The 13,317-nt window shown below is 40.5% G+C and overlaps 1 protein-coding gene and 1 long non-coding RNA gene across 3 annotated transcripts in view; one reads left to right on the top strand and one right to left on the bottom strand.

Annotated features, from left to right (window-relative positions):
- Positions 1–11,644, bottom strand: part of LOC146482267 (uncharacterized) — an 82,558-nt gene extending 70,914 nt beyond the window's left edge. The window contains exon 1 of the long non-coding RNA XR_014864194.1: positions 11,628–11,644. This is a non-coding gene — a long non-coding RNA (uncharacterized LOC146482267). The remainder of the gene's footprint in view (positions 1–11,627) is intronic.
- The window catches only part of LOC146482261 (endothelin-converting enzyme homolog), a 103,355-nt gene that overhangs the window by 9,835 nt on the left and 80,203 nt on the right, over positions 1–13,317 (top strand). The window contains exon 1 of one of the 2 annotated variants that reach the window (XM_085107515.1): positions 9,513–9,922. The exons of the other annotated variant lie outside the window; for it this stretch is intronic. Coding sequence (XP_084963641.1) covers positions 9,691–9,922 — 232 coding nt within the window. The 5' untranslated portion in view covers positions 9,513–9,690. Of the gene's footprint in view, positions 1–9,512; positions 9,923–13,317 lie in introns of those variants that run through there. 2 annotated transcript variants of the gene reach the window in all.

The following is a 13,317-nucleotide window of genomic DNA, read 5'->3' as shown; positions in this document are numbered from 1 at the left end:
AGGTCATATTCTTCCTATCCCGACCGATAGGAGCCGTGTTTAGCCTGTCTTCATTTTTTTTCCAAACAAGCTCTTCTATGTCAGAATTCATCTTTCCCGCCATTTTCAATCTTGTTGAGTAAAAACAAGAGCTGCTGACCACGAAAATCTATTTTCTCACTTTAAAGAGTTAGAGTTAGGTTCGACGTCTGAATCAACTGCCGAACTTAATTATTTGGGTCGACCTTAATAGGTATTAGATTCGGCTCATGTAAAGTTCGACGTATGAACCGGGCCTTAGATCTTTCTACAGGGCTCATCATAGTTATAACAAAGCCTTGCCCATCAAAAACAGCGTCAGTTAAACTGCTTTTTAGGTCATCTTTCTGTCTTCACAAGAAAAGTTGCCTGGGTTAATAGCTTAGTGCAAAAATGACTAAGTATCAATGCAACAAGAAGAACACAACGATGGAGCTCTAAGTGACCGGTTCTTCCATATTACTGCCAAAATGCCGGATGGCGTTTGCCGCAACTAAAGCGGCTATGACGACACAAACTGTCAGAGTTGCCCGATAGTGTGTTGCGGTTGGTTTTATTGGTGTATGGAAACATTACGAAACACGAGCCTTAGAAACAAAACAAAACATTGCTCGTCACTCTGATTTTGAACTGAGTCACAAAAAGTTGAGCTTTGAACATTACAACATAACATTGAATCTTCGTTTGATAGCTGCAAATTTTCATTTTGAAAGAAGAAAAGCCGCGGAGAAAGAAAACATCTGTCCTTGTTACGTCAGACAATTTTTTTACGTACGCTGTTGATACGAACACCGCGGCTTTGGGGACAGCTCGTATGCCCATTGCAGCTTGTGGAAAAAACAGGCCGTTCAGGAAACCCAGAAATAAGTTCTTCCAAACCAAAAAAAAAAATTAAATTAAATTAAATATATAAGTATATAAATAAATAAAATGAAAGGCATTCGCAGTAGTGATGAATCGTGTTCATCGTGCAGGTTCGTATAAATCAGCTGTTAACATATTAAGCGAGAGTCTTGTAACTCGTTGAGACACATAACTGAAAGCTAAGTGGAGGCTCTTTGCAACCGTCCCTGTGACATGAGAGATTTTGTGGCATTCTTTGTGTGACTGTTTGTTGGGCTATGTTTACGCTGCACCGCTAAACGAAGACTGGAACGGATCAAAACCATGCCATTTGATATTTAGAGCAAATACATGGCGTAACCGAACAAGATGTTCACACCTTACCTCTTAGGATTCGACGCCTGCCACTCGACAAATTTGTCATCGATCCTATAACTTGAGTTGGGGGGAAGGAAAAGTGAATATAGCCTCGCACTTGTCTTTTTAGGCCCTAAGCCGATCACTTGCAAGAAGGTGCAAGAGAAAACCTGTGGTAAGTGTAGCTGAACGAGTCCAGCTGATGCATACGAAATAAGTCATTATCACCACACTCGCTTGCCAAAAGCTATACTGAACAATGAAAACAGAAGCCTTGGAACTGTTACGATTCCTCACCGTTATGTTTACAGAGCAATGTTCTGATGATGCCTCTGACACCTTCTCTAATGTCTTGTATCCTCCAATAGTACAGCAAGGGATTCTTTTTCAAAACCGAGGTCGAGAAAAGTAGGGCCGCGGAGACATTTGACGCGAGATCCCTGTATAGTTTTCGATATTCTGGTAAAACGTGAAACGCTATTGTGCAACACAGAAAGGGGACATAGCCAAGGATAAAAATTGCGAGAATATACAGAATATTAAATATATAGAGGATATTACATGGCCGCGCGGAGATACGAAATTTCTCTTCGAGTGTTGAGTGAAATATTTTTCAACACGAGAAGAGAAATTTCGTATCTCCAAGCGGCCATGTAATATTCTATATATTATATAAACACCAATGAAATACCAAACCATTTCATTTTCGCTGCGAAAGGCGCGATTTTTTATGTAACCATAGTAACGGTGTTATTTTCACGTGTGAAAATAACGTGTTTTATTATATAAACAACAGTGAAATACCAGGTGAGCTTTCGCGCGAAAACGTGATATCTTCACACGTGAAGATAACACGTTATTTTCACACGTGAAAATAACACCGTTACTATGGTTACATAATAAATCGCGCCTTTCGCAGCGAAAATGAAATGGTTTGGTATTTCATTGGTGTTTATATAGTGTTGAAAAATATTTATATTTAGCTTTTATATTTATATTTATTTATATTTATATTTATATATATAGTGTTGAAAAATATTTCACTCGTTCGCTGCGCTCACTCGTGAAATATTTTTCAACACTCGAAGAGAAATTTCGTATCTCCGCGCGGCCATGTAATATCCTCTATATCTTCACGTGTGAAGATATCACGTTTTCGCACGAAAGCTCACCTGGTATTTCACTGTTGTTTATATCATAAAGACCGTTTATATTTTCGCATGTCAAAATTGCTTTCATTTGTTTGTACGCGCCCTTGGCCCTAAGGTCTCTGCGATGGTCGTCTAAATGTTTCAATATTCGCTAAGTCGTATTCGCTGTCGCTAAATTACATTCGCTGTCGCTAAATTGGTCATTCGCTATCGCTAAATTTCATTCGCTGTAGCTAAATTGTTCATTCGCTATCGCTAAATTGCATTCGCTGTCGCTAAATTGTTCATTCGCTATCGCTAAATTACATTCGCTGTTGCTAAAACTCATTCGCTATCGCTAAATTTCATTCGCTGTCGCTGAGCGTTTCCATTTCATGCGCTAAAAATTAACTCAGGGTGTCCCCACACGGTAAAGTTTGTGGAAAGCCGCTAACCGCAGATTTGCATTCAAAAGCATGTAAGATCTCACGATGGCCGACGAAAAGGTATGGAAATGCTCTTCTTCATTTTAATTTCAGATTTAGTTCGCTTCTAAGCCGTTCCTCAGTGAAAAGCTGGAGCTAGTATACGAAAAGGCTTTCTGTGGGGCTTTGTTTTCAACCGTGCACATGAACTTAAAGTTTGGTTCATGCCCGGGGGGGCCCCCCGGGGGGGTTCATGGCATTCAGGCCAATGCAGCGGGACTCTGTAAAATGAGGATACGGACGGGCGGACGGCGGATGGCGGATAGCGGATGGGGCTTAAAAAAAAAAAAAAGAACAAAGAAAATAGGATGTTGATGCTGTTAAATTTATTGGTTAATTGTCACCTTCTAAGAAATGCTAGCTTTGGCTATTTTTTTTAATTACGCGGGATGCCCTGAAGGGGCATACCGTGTCTAAAAACGGGTCGATTTCTTTTTTACGCGGGATGCCCTGAGGGGGCATACCGTGTCTAACAAGATGCCTGCTATACTGGCATTACGCGTGATGTTGGGGCTGATTCATTTATTCCAACTGTATGTTTCGCAGATTTATAAAACAATCCTTTCTAATGGAATAGTTTGAGTCACGAAGATCGCGTTACGTTGGTTCCCTTGTGTTACGCTACTCAGGGTTTCAAGGGAAATTGCGGGAATTCCATTGCGATAACGTAAGCTTCTCAATGACCTCTTTTCTGTCTGCAATCGTGGTCTAAGACTGTCAAAGAAAGCACGATTTCTTCGCCAGAAGTTATTCTTTCGATTCACCGCTTCAAAATGGTGAAATTTCCGTTTGAAAACGGCACACTTGAGTCCACAACATGTTAACAATATCGCGCCACAAATTTAATCCGTTTTTGATAAATATATCAAATGATGCGTTGACGTCACACAGGTAGGGCTGAGTGGGTCCCCTCCCTCGCAATATAAGCGACAAGACTGGATTTTGATTGGCCTGCTTTTGTTGAAGACAATCAGAACAATACATCCCGAGTAGGAGAGGGGAGAGTTTAATGAATAAATTAATATACAGATTTGTGGCTAGATGCCTGCTATACTGGCATTACGCGTGATGTTGGGGCTGATTCATTTATTCCAACTGTATGTTTCGCAGATTTATAAAACAATCCTTTCTAATGGAATAGTTTGAGTCACGAAGATCGCGTTACGTTGGTTCCCTTGTGTTACGCTACTCAGGGTTTCAAGGGAAATTGCGGGAATTCCATTGCGATAACGTAAGCTTCTCAATGACCTCTTTTCTGTCTGCAATCGTGGTCTAAGACTGTCAAAGAAAGCACGATTTCTTCGCCAGAAGTTATTCTTTCGATTCACCGCTTCAAAATGGTGAAATTTCCGTTTGAAAACGGCACACTTGAGTCCACAACATGTTAACAATATCGCGCCACAAATTTAATCCGTTTTTGATAAATATATCAAATGATGCGTTGACGTCACACAGGTAGGGCTGAGTGGGTCCCCTCCCTCGCAATATAAGCGACAAGACTGGATTTTGATTGGCCTGCTTTTGTTGAAGACAATCAGAACAATACATCCCGAGTAGGAGAGGGGAGAGTTTAATGAATAAATTAATATACAGATTTGTGGCTAGATGCCTGCTATACTGGCATTACGCGTGATGTTGGGGCTGATTCATTTATTCCAACTGTATGTTTCGCAGATTTATAAAACAATCCTTTCTAATGGAATAGTTTGAGTCACGAAGATCGCGTTACGTTGGTTCCCTTGTGTTACGCTACTCAGGGTTTCAAGGGAAATTGCGGGAATTCCATTGCGATAACGTAAGCTTCTCAATGACCTCTTTTCTGTCTGCAATCGTGGTCTAAGACTGTCAAAGAAAGCACGATTTCTTCGCCAGAAGTTATTCTTTCGATTCACCGCTTCAAAATGGTGAAATTTCCGTTTGAAAACGGCACACTTGAGTCCACAACATGTTAACAATATCGCGCCACAAATTTAATCCGTTTTTGATAAATATATCAAATGATGCGTTGACGTCACACAGGTAGGGCTGAGTGGGTCCCCTCCCTCGCAATATAAGCGACAAGACTGGATTTTGATTGGCCTGCTTTTGTTGAAGACAATCAGAACAATACATCCCGAGTAGGAGAGGGGAGAGTTTAATGAATAAATTAATATACAGATTTGTGGCTACGAGGAAAAAGAAATCGTCCCGTTTTTAGACACGGTATGCCCCCTCAGGGCATCCCGCGTAAAAAGAAATCGACCCGTTTTTAGACACGGTATTGATAAACGATTGATAAAAGTATCCTTGCTAATGGAATAGTTTGAGTCACGATGATCGCGTTACGTTGTTTTCCGTGTGTTACGCGACTCAGACTATCAGCGGAAATTTGTCAAATTCCATTACGATAACGTAAGCTTCTCAATGACCTCTTTTCTGTCTCGCGTCGTGGCCTAAGACTGTCAAACAAAGCACGATTCCTTCACTAAGAACTCACCAATTTCCACCGTTTTACGTGTCGGGTGCTTCTTAGAAGTTATTCTTTCGATTTACCGCTTCAAAATGGTCAAATTTCCCTTTGAAAACGGCACGCTTGAGTCCAGAACATGTTAAAACAATATGGCGCGACAATTTAATCCGTCCTTAATAAATATATCAAATGATGCATTGACGTCACACAGGTAGGGGTGAGTGGGTCCCCTCCCTCGCGATGTAAGCGACAAGAATGGATTTTGATTGGCCTGCTTCTGTTGAAGACAATCAGAACAATACACCCCGAGTAGGAGAGGGGTGAGTTTAATGAATAAATTAATGTACCGATTTGTAGCTACGAGGAAGAAAAAAAAAAGAAATCGACCCGTTTTTAGACACGGTATGCCCCCTCAGGGCATCCCGCGTAAAAACGGGACGATTTCTTTTTCCTCGTAGCTACAAATCTGCACATTAATTTATTCATTAAACTCACCCCTCTCCTAGTCGGGATGTATTGTTTTGATTGTCTTCAACAAAAAGCAGGCCAATCAAAATCCATTCTTGTCGCGTATATCGCGAGGGAGGGGACCCACTCACCCCTACTAGTGTGACGTCAAAGCATCATTCATTAATCTCGGATTAAATTTGGCGCCATATTGTTAACATGTTGTGGACTCAAGTGTGCCGTTTTCAAACGGAAATTTATCATTTTGAAACGGTAAATCAAAAGAATAACCTCTAAGAAGCACTCGACACTTAAAACGGTGGAAATTGGAGAGTTCCTGGCGAAGGAATCGTGCTTTGTTTGACAGCCCCGAACCACGATAGGAGACAGAAAAGAGGTCATCGAGAAGCTTACGTTATCGTAACGGAATTCCCGAAATTTTCAGTGAGATCCTCAGTAGCGTAACACAAGGGAGACAACATAACGCGATCTTCGTGACTCAAAATATTCCATTAGCAATGATAGTTTTATCAATCGGCGAGGCAAACAGTTGGAATAAATGAATCAGCCCCAGCATCTTCGAGAGTTCCTGGCGAAGGAATCGTGCTTTGTTTGACAGTCTTAGACCACGATGGCAGACTGAAAAGAGGTCACTTACATTATCGTAATGGAATTTGCGCAATTTCCCTCGAAACCCCGAGTAGCGTAACACAAGGGAGTAACGCGATCTTCGTGACTCAAACTATTTCATTAGGAAGGATAGTTTTATAAATCTGCGAAGCATACACTTGGAATAAATGAATCAGCCACAGCATCACGGGTAATGCCAGTATAGCAGGCATCTTGTTTTTTTTTTTTCTTCCTCGTAGCTACAAATCGGTACATTAATTTATTCATTAAACTCACCCCTCTCCTACTCGGGGTGTATTGTTCTGATTGTCTTCAACAGAAGCAGCCCAATCAAAATCCATTCCTGTCGCTTACATCGCGAGGGAGGGGACCCACTCACCCCTACCTGTGTGACGTCAACACATCATTTGATCTATTTATAAAAAACAGATTAAATTTGGCGCCATATTGTTAAAGTGCCCCTAACCCTTCAATTTGTTTTCTTTTGGTAGATTTCCATATCTTTCAAGAACTCATTTTCGAAAAAATTTTTGAGAAATATTGAATCCTTTTTTTTTTACGAGCGCTAGAAGTGAGGGCAGTCTTGTCGATATTTTCACCTATCGTTCGCATTAGTCCCCCACTCGGCCAAATATGGAGCGTGACGTAAGAAAAGGACATCGTGCAAAAATATCCGAAGATTCGCGGTAATGCTTCAATTGTAAACAGAGAAAATGGTTGGAAAGTGTGTGGTTTTTGGATGCAGCAGCTCTCGAAATGTAGAGAAAGGAATCAGCATGCATAAGAGGGGTGTCGAATGGTCCCATTCAATTTAAAAGTGCTCGCAAAAATTGGCCTTTGCTCGAATTGCTCGCAAAAATTAAACGGGTGCTCGCTTGCTCGTGCTCGCAAAATTTTTGCAACTGCTCGCATGCTCGCACTCTCGTTAACATGTACTCGATTGCTCAAGATTTCGTTAATCCTATTAATAAAAGAGAGATTCCAGCTCGCGGAAAATTTACGAAGTATTCGAAGTGCTCGCTGCTCGCTATCTCTATTTTTCTAAAGTGCTCGCTGCTCGCCATCTGTATTTTCTAAAGTGCTCGCTGCTCGCAAGAAAAATTTGACAACAGCTCGTGCTTGCAAAAATAAACACAGTGGTCGCATGCTCGCAAATGCTCGCAAAGACCATTCGATACCCCTCATAAGATTCCTTCTGAATCCTTCTGGTGTCCTTTTCTTACGTCACAGTGTCAAATATCGGACGCTTCTCATCGGCTCGTTCCTAATGAGCCCACGAGAGAAAAATTTGTCCAGCGGGGCTTAAAGGGCGCAAAAATTTAAAAATTTCAGTAACTTTTAGCGCTCGTAAAATAAAAAGGATTCAATATTTCTCAAAAATTTTTTCGAAAATGAGTTCTTGAAAGATATGGAAATCTACCACAAGAAAACAAATTGTAGGGTAAGAGGCACTTTAACATGTTCTGGACTCAAGTGTGCCGTTTTCAAACGCAAATTTCACCATTTTGAAGCGGTGAATCGAAAGAATAACTTCTAAGAAGCACCCGACATTAAAAACGGTGGAAATTGGTGAGTTCCTGGCGAAGGAATCGTGCTTTGTTTGACAGTCTTAGACCACCACGCGAGACTGAAAAGAGGTCATTGACAAGCTTATGTTATCGTAATGGAATTTCAAAAATTTCTAGTGAAAGTCTGGGTCGCGTAATATAATACAAGGGAAACAACGTACCGCAATCGTCGTGACTCAAACTATTCCATTAGCAAGGATAGATTTATCAATCGGAGAAGCATACAGTTGGAATAAATGAATCAGCCCCAGCATCACGCGTAATGCCAGTGTAGCAGGCATCTTGTTTGAATTAATTTATATCCTATTGTCAGTCTTACAGCGAAAACGCTATAGAATGTTTCTTCTCGTTTTTCAACCAAATCAGTCTGAGTTTGCAGTGGAACTCGGTACATTAGTACGACACACCATCCGGCAAAACAACACTTTCACATTCATGAACATTTACGGGATAATCTGATTAACGGGGAAAGCTCTTGTTAGGCATTATAGATTGGAAATCGTGGTTATTGTTCGAACAGTCAGATCGATACAAGTTATTAAAAATTATTTTAAGATGTCCAAAGATTTATATGCGTAGGATTTGCGAACGTGTCATTTTCCTCCCAGGAAATCTGCACACAAGCGACGTTTCAAGTACTTTTCCTTTCAAGCTTTGATTTAGAGCAGGGCATGTCTTGAACAATCGTGACGAATTAAAGATAGCGATTTTGTTTGTGGTCCCTCGCTGAACAACGAACATGAACTTCTCGTGCTTGAAAAAATGTCACTTTTCTTCTCTGGGAAAATTTTATGGGTTCCATATTTGGACGCAGTTTGCGGTCACGAAAAAGTTACGTTCTGCCAAGATGTCTGATGTAGAGGACGACGAGTTAGAAAACCCAGAATTCCTCGGTTTGTTCAGCAGTGGAACACCAATTTCAGGTCCGCTTCTTCGGGAGAAAGCGAAACATTTCTCAGCGCAGTTGAACGCGGAGTCGACCGATCGCGAAAGCTTCAAAGCATCAACCGGTTGGTTAGACAAGTTTAAAAATTGTAACTTGCGTTGCCGTGCTCCGTTTGTGAAAAGTTAGGTTTGCCATTATTGTTAATGTTGACCTTTAGTGATTTTAAGGACTATATATTGTTTCAAACCACTGGCTAAACGTCGTAGGAACTTTTTGTAGCAAACCCTTTGAACAAACGTAGTCTTTCACCAATGACTTTGAAAAGCCACACTAGTCTTTCACCAATTAATACAAACAAAAGAAATAGTCCAGTTTTTTTAAAGCTACTATAATAGTGCAATCAAACTATTAATAGGCTGTCTTGAAGTACTTAGCGTGTGGTTAGGATGAAAATGGGTGGCATGATCAATATTTTTAAGCTCTGTCATTCTGAAAAATTGAGCTAGGAATTAGGTATAAATTTCCTTTTGGTGCTATGTAAGCATTCTGGCCACAAGGAGGAGTACGTATTAAAATTTTACACTGTCGAAAAAACACCGTCAAAAGTCTCTTAATTAAAATAGCAAAATGCCAGGTCCCCAACCCTCCCACCCCACCCTCGTGGTTACACCTTCCATTTCAGATGTCGTGACTCTTAAGTGTAAAGTGAAACCTCACGTTCCTGTTCAGCTGGCGTGTTCTAGCTACAGTAGCAAAAAGCTTTATTTCTCAAGTTCCGCTTTTAGGCGTCCGACTTTCGTTGAGGTTTGTGTTTGAAACCCTTGCAAAATTGACACTTCTTCATTTTCATATTATCCTCCTGAAATTGGCAAACGAAATGCAAAAGCTTGAAGAAGACGGAGGAGATTACGGTGACGTGAAGTACAAATTGCGGCATTTTACAAAGTTCAAAGTTTTACTATTTGTCACTGCGTTTTTTGCCGTATTGTCGATTATATTCATGATATTGTTCGCCATCGAAAAAGCCAAAGTTGGCAAACCTTCAACGCCTCAGAAATCAAGCGTTCAGATGTACTGCGGCACCAAGCACTGTCTGGATACTTCGTTAGGTAAGATCATGCATGATATTATGAGTGACCAGAAGTTGTATTATGATAAGTCACCCGGTAAGTCAATGTGTGTTGGCTCGCCAACGAGGCATTAAGGAGGTATTTAATGGTGTTGAGGCTTGCAATTTGAATTAAGATAGAATTGTTTGAAACTCAAATGCGAGTTTGTAGCGTTGCGTTACACACACAAACTTAACCTTTCCAGCAGAGCGTTTCGTTCTGGCAAGTTTCTTTTACATGTACGTACGGACTTAATTCTCTGAGATTTCGCGTAGTCGGCTTAAAATACGAAAGGAAAAGCCTCTGTTAGCAGGGCACACACAACCTACAATTGAAGCTTCAGCGAAATGAAATACAACAATACATCGTTCTTTCATTCACGGTTGGGTTAATTTTTTCTTCTGTTTGTGTTCAGTAGTTTTGTGGAACATTCCTAGAATGCTAAACAATGGTTGTTGATACATGTTTTCCGAGAAAGAACCCAGATTTGCATAAATGTATGTTTTAATCGGGATTAGCTATTTACTGAGTTACTAGCTAAACTAGACCCCAAACTCGAATAAACTTGATCATTATCCTATCTCCGTTTCATTTAGAGGTTTATACTTATTTTCTGCAATTATCTCGCTCGTTTCATTTAATAACTAAGTGCCGCATTTGTGCGGGAACTTGAGATTTTATGAGCTATTAAGATGACAAATATTGCAAGACCGGCGCTTACATTTCATTGTCGTTGTCATGGAGATGGCGAGGGAAATGCGTCATTTTCAAATTGTGCAATAGTTGGTGTGAAATGTTGTCAGGATTTTTACCGACTTTAATGCACGAACCTTCAAGGGCAATTGAAAAAGGTTCGAGTTATCGGGAGTTCGGGTTATCGAGAGTAAAAGTATACAGAAAATGACCTGAAGAGAAAGGAAAAGCTGTTTAAAAGCGAGGGTTCGAGGTATCGGGAGTCAGATTTAGATAAATAGGATAATATGACGTCATGATTGCAAAGGATGGTTGCCCTGGGTGACGTGTCGGATGGAAATTTTCGGGATAAATGATTTAGCTAGATCGATAACATGCAAAATGTATGAACATCAGCTGTAAATCCCAAAAGGAGTAACAAAAATGCATCGTTTTGACCAGAAGCCCATAATTTCAAAAGTACTCCAAATGGATAATGCGTAGCATTTGATTTTCCAGCTGGAATTTCCGGGTTTTCCATGTAAATGGTTAGCACCCCCTGTGGTCACGTCGACAGAGTGTAGAGGAGATGTACTCAGCTGAGGCTGATGGGGGAACCTTTCGGTACGATATTTCACTTTAGAAAAATCTCCGAAGTTTTTTCATGTACTTACTCTTTTTGTAAGCTCTTTTTCTCCTGGTGACTGTTCTATTTTTTCCTACTTAAACTGTGCACGTGTCGATCTGCTGACTAATTGTGAGTCATGATTGCGTTTACTATCATCCAGCTTTGAATCCGCCGTGTACTAAGAGCGTTACTTTTAATAAATCTCCATGTCCTTGAATGAAAGGAAATGGTGCAAACCTTCCAATATTTCAGCAGACGTTTACAATTCGTCGCCGTTTATATAGGTAAACGCTTTCTCTGATCCTTTTTACCCGATTATCAGTAATTTCTTTCATCCTCTTGTAGTACAGCAAGTGGATTGAAAAGGATTGAAAAAAAGAATGCGCAAGGCAGAACCAGGGCCACGCAGACATTCATCGCTTCTATACGGGGGAGTAGGTTTTCTATATCGCTTGCCAGTGACAATGTCAAACGAAGTTTTGAAAAACGACACGTCCAAACATACTAAGGACAAAAACTGTAAGAATATGCGTTATTGTAAATGTAGATTTTTTTCGTTGTTGTTGTTGTTTTTTTTTTTTTTCATTTTAAAATGGTTTCCTAGTGATGGTGCCTAATGATCTGCAAAGCCGTTTCAAATAAGCGAAAACTGTGGTAGCAATGCTAAGTTCTGCGATGGATAAAGCAAAATAGTCATTTCAGAGAAAAGCCAAATTGCACGTTGCTCCCAGTATTACTGTATGGGGAAATAATGAAAGTTCAACGTTGGCATAAAGGATGACAACTCGACACACTGTGAGAAGAGAACTCTGTCTTCATATGCAACCATCATTTAGGCCCGGTTCATACGTCGAACTTTACATGAGCCGAAGCTAATCATTTGGTTCGGTGCATGTAAAGATCGACGTATGAATCAGTTAGGATCGACAAATTTGTATTTGGGTCGACCCGCCGTTCTACCCGACTGCGCCAGTCGAATAGAACGGCAAAAGTTCGACTTCGATTCAGACGTCGAACTTTACATGTGCCGAACCAAATGCATACGTTAGGTATAAAGTATATAAATTATATCTATCCCAGAGGTCTGCGCGTTCCATCGACTTGGCATGCGCACAGGATATAATTTTAAACAAAATGCGGGAAAAGAGGAATGTGCTTGTTCTTCTTTTTCGAAAAAGCTAAATATACTTGTCTGAGATGCGAAAGATTAAAAAAAATCTACTCTTGATGTGCACACGCACTTCAAACCGACAGAAACTTTCCAATACAGGCTATATCAAAGGCGAAGCCTCAAGACTTCTCAGAACAAAATCTTCGAAAACAACATTTGAAGAAAACATTACTCTATTTAAACAGAGATTACGCCACAGAGGTTACCTCGATAACCTTGTGGATAAAACTCTTTCAGAAGTCAAATTCCGCGAAAGAATGTCGGCACTACAAAACAAACAAAAAACGCGCAAAAACATTTTGCCGTTTGTTACGGAATATCGCCCTTCTGTGCCTAAACTAAAACAATTCAGATGAGTAAATGGCACTTGATAGAAAATCAGCCTCTGCTAAGAGGGATCTTCAAAGACCCTTCGTAGACCTTCGTACAGAAAAGGGAGATCTGTTAAAGACGTACTCGTGAGAGCAAATTAGCTTTGAAGGTCATATTCTTCCTATCCCAACCGATAGGAGCCGTGTTTAGCCTGTCTCAGGGCCGTACCTAGGATTTTTTGTCTGTGGGGGCAGACTCCGCACACCCCTCACAGGGGTCTACCGTATGCAGACAGGGTTTCTAGTTGGACATAAATTTTGTTTTCACTCCTACACAGAAAGTTCCCTTTACGACGTTTAAAGAAAAAAAAAAAACAGACTAATGCTTTTTGTTTTAAATTGTCATGACTTTTTATGGAGTTAACGTCCTGTTTAGCTTGAAGCAAACATTGTCTCTCATTTTAAAACACAGCCTATGCACTGCTGTAAACAAAGGGAGAAAATCACTGAGCCTCCACAAATTCAAACGCACTATATCAGCGGAGCGAAGCATCTGCAAAAACATCTGCAATATGCCCGGTTCATACGTCGAACTTTACATGAGCCGAACCTA

This window comes from Pavona decussata, unplaced genomic scaffold (assembly GCF_977016875.1).
Source record: "Pavona decussata unplaced genomic scaffold, jaPavDecu1.1 SCAFFOLD_47, whole genome shotgun sequence".
NCBI classification, from domain to species: domain Eukaryota; kingdom Metazoa; phylum Cnidaria; class Anthozoa; order Scleractinia; family Agariciidae; genus Pavona; species Pavona decussata.
This window is presented reverse-complemented; position numbering and strand designations above follow the sequence as displayed.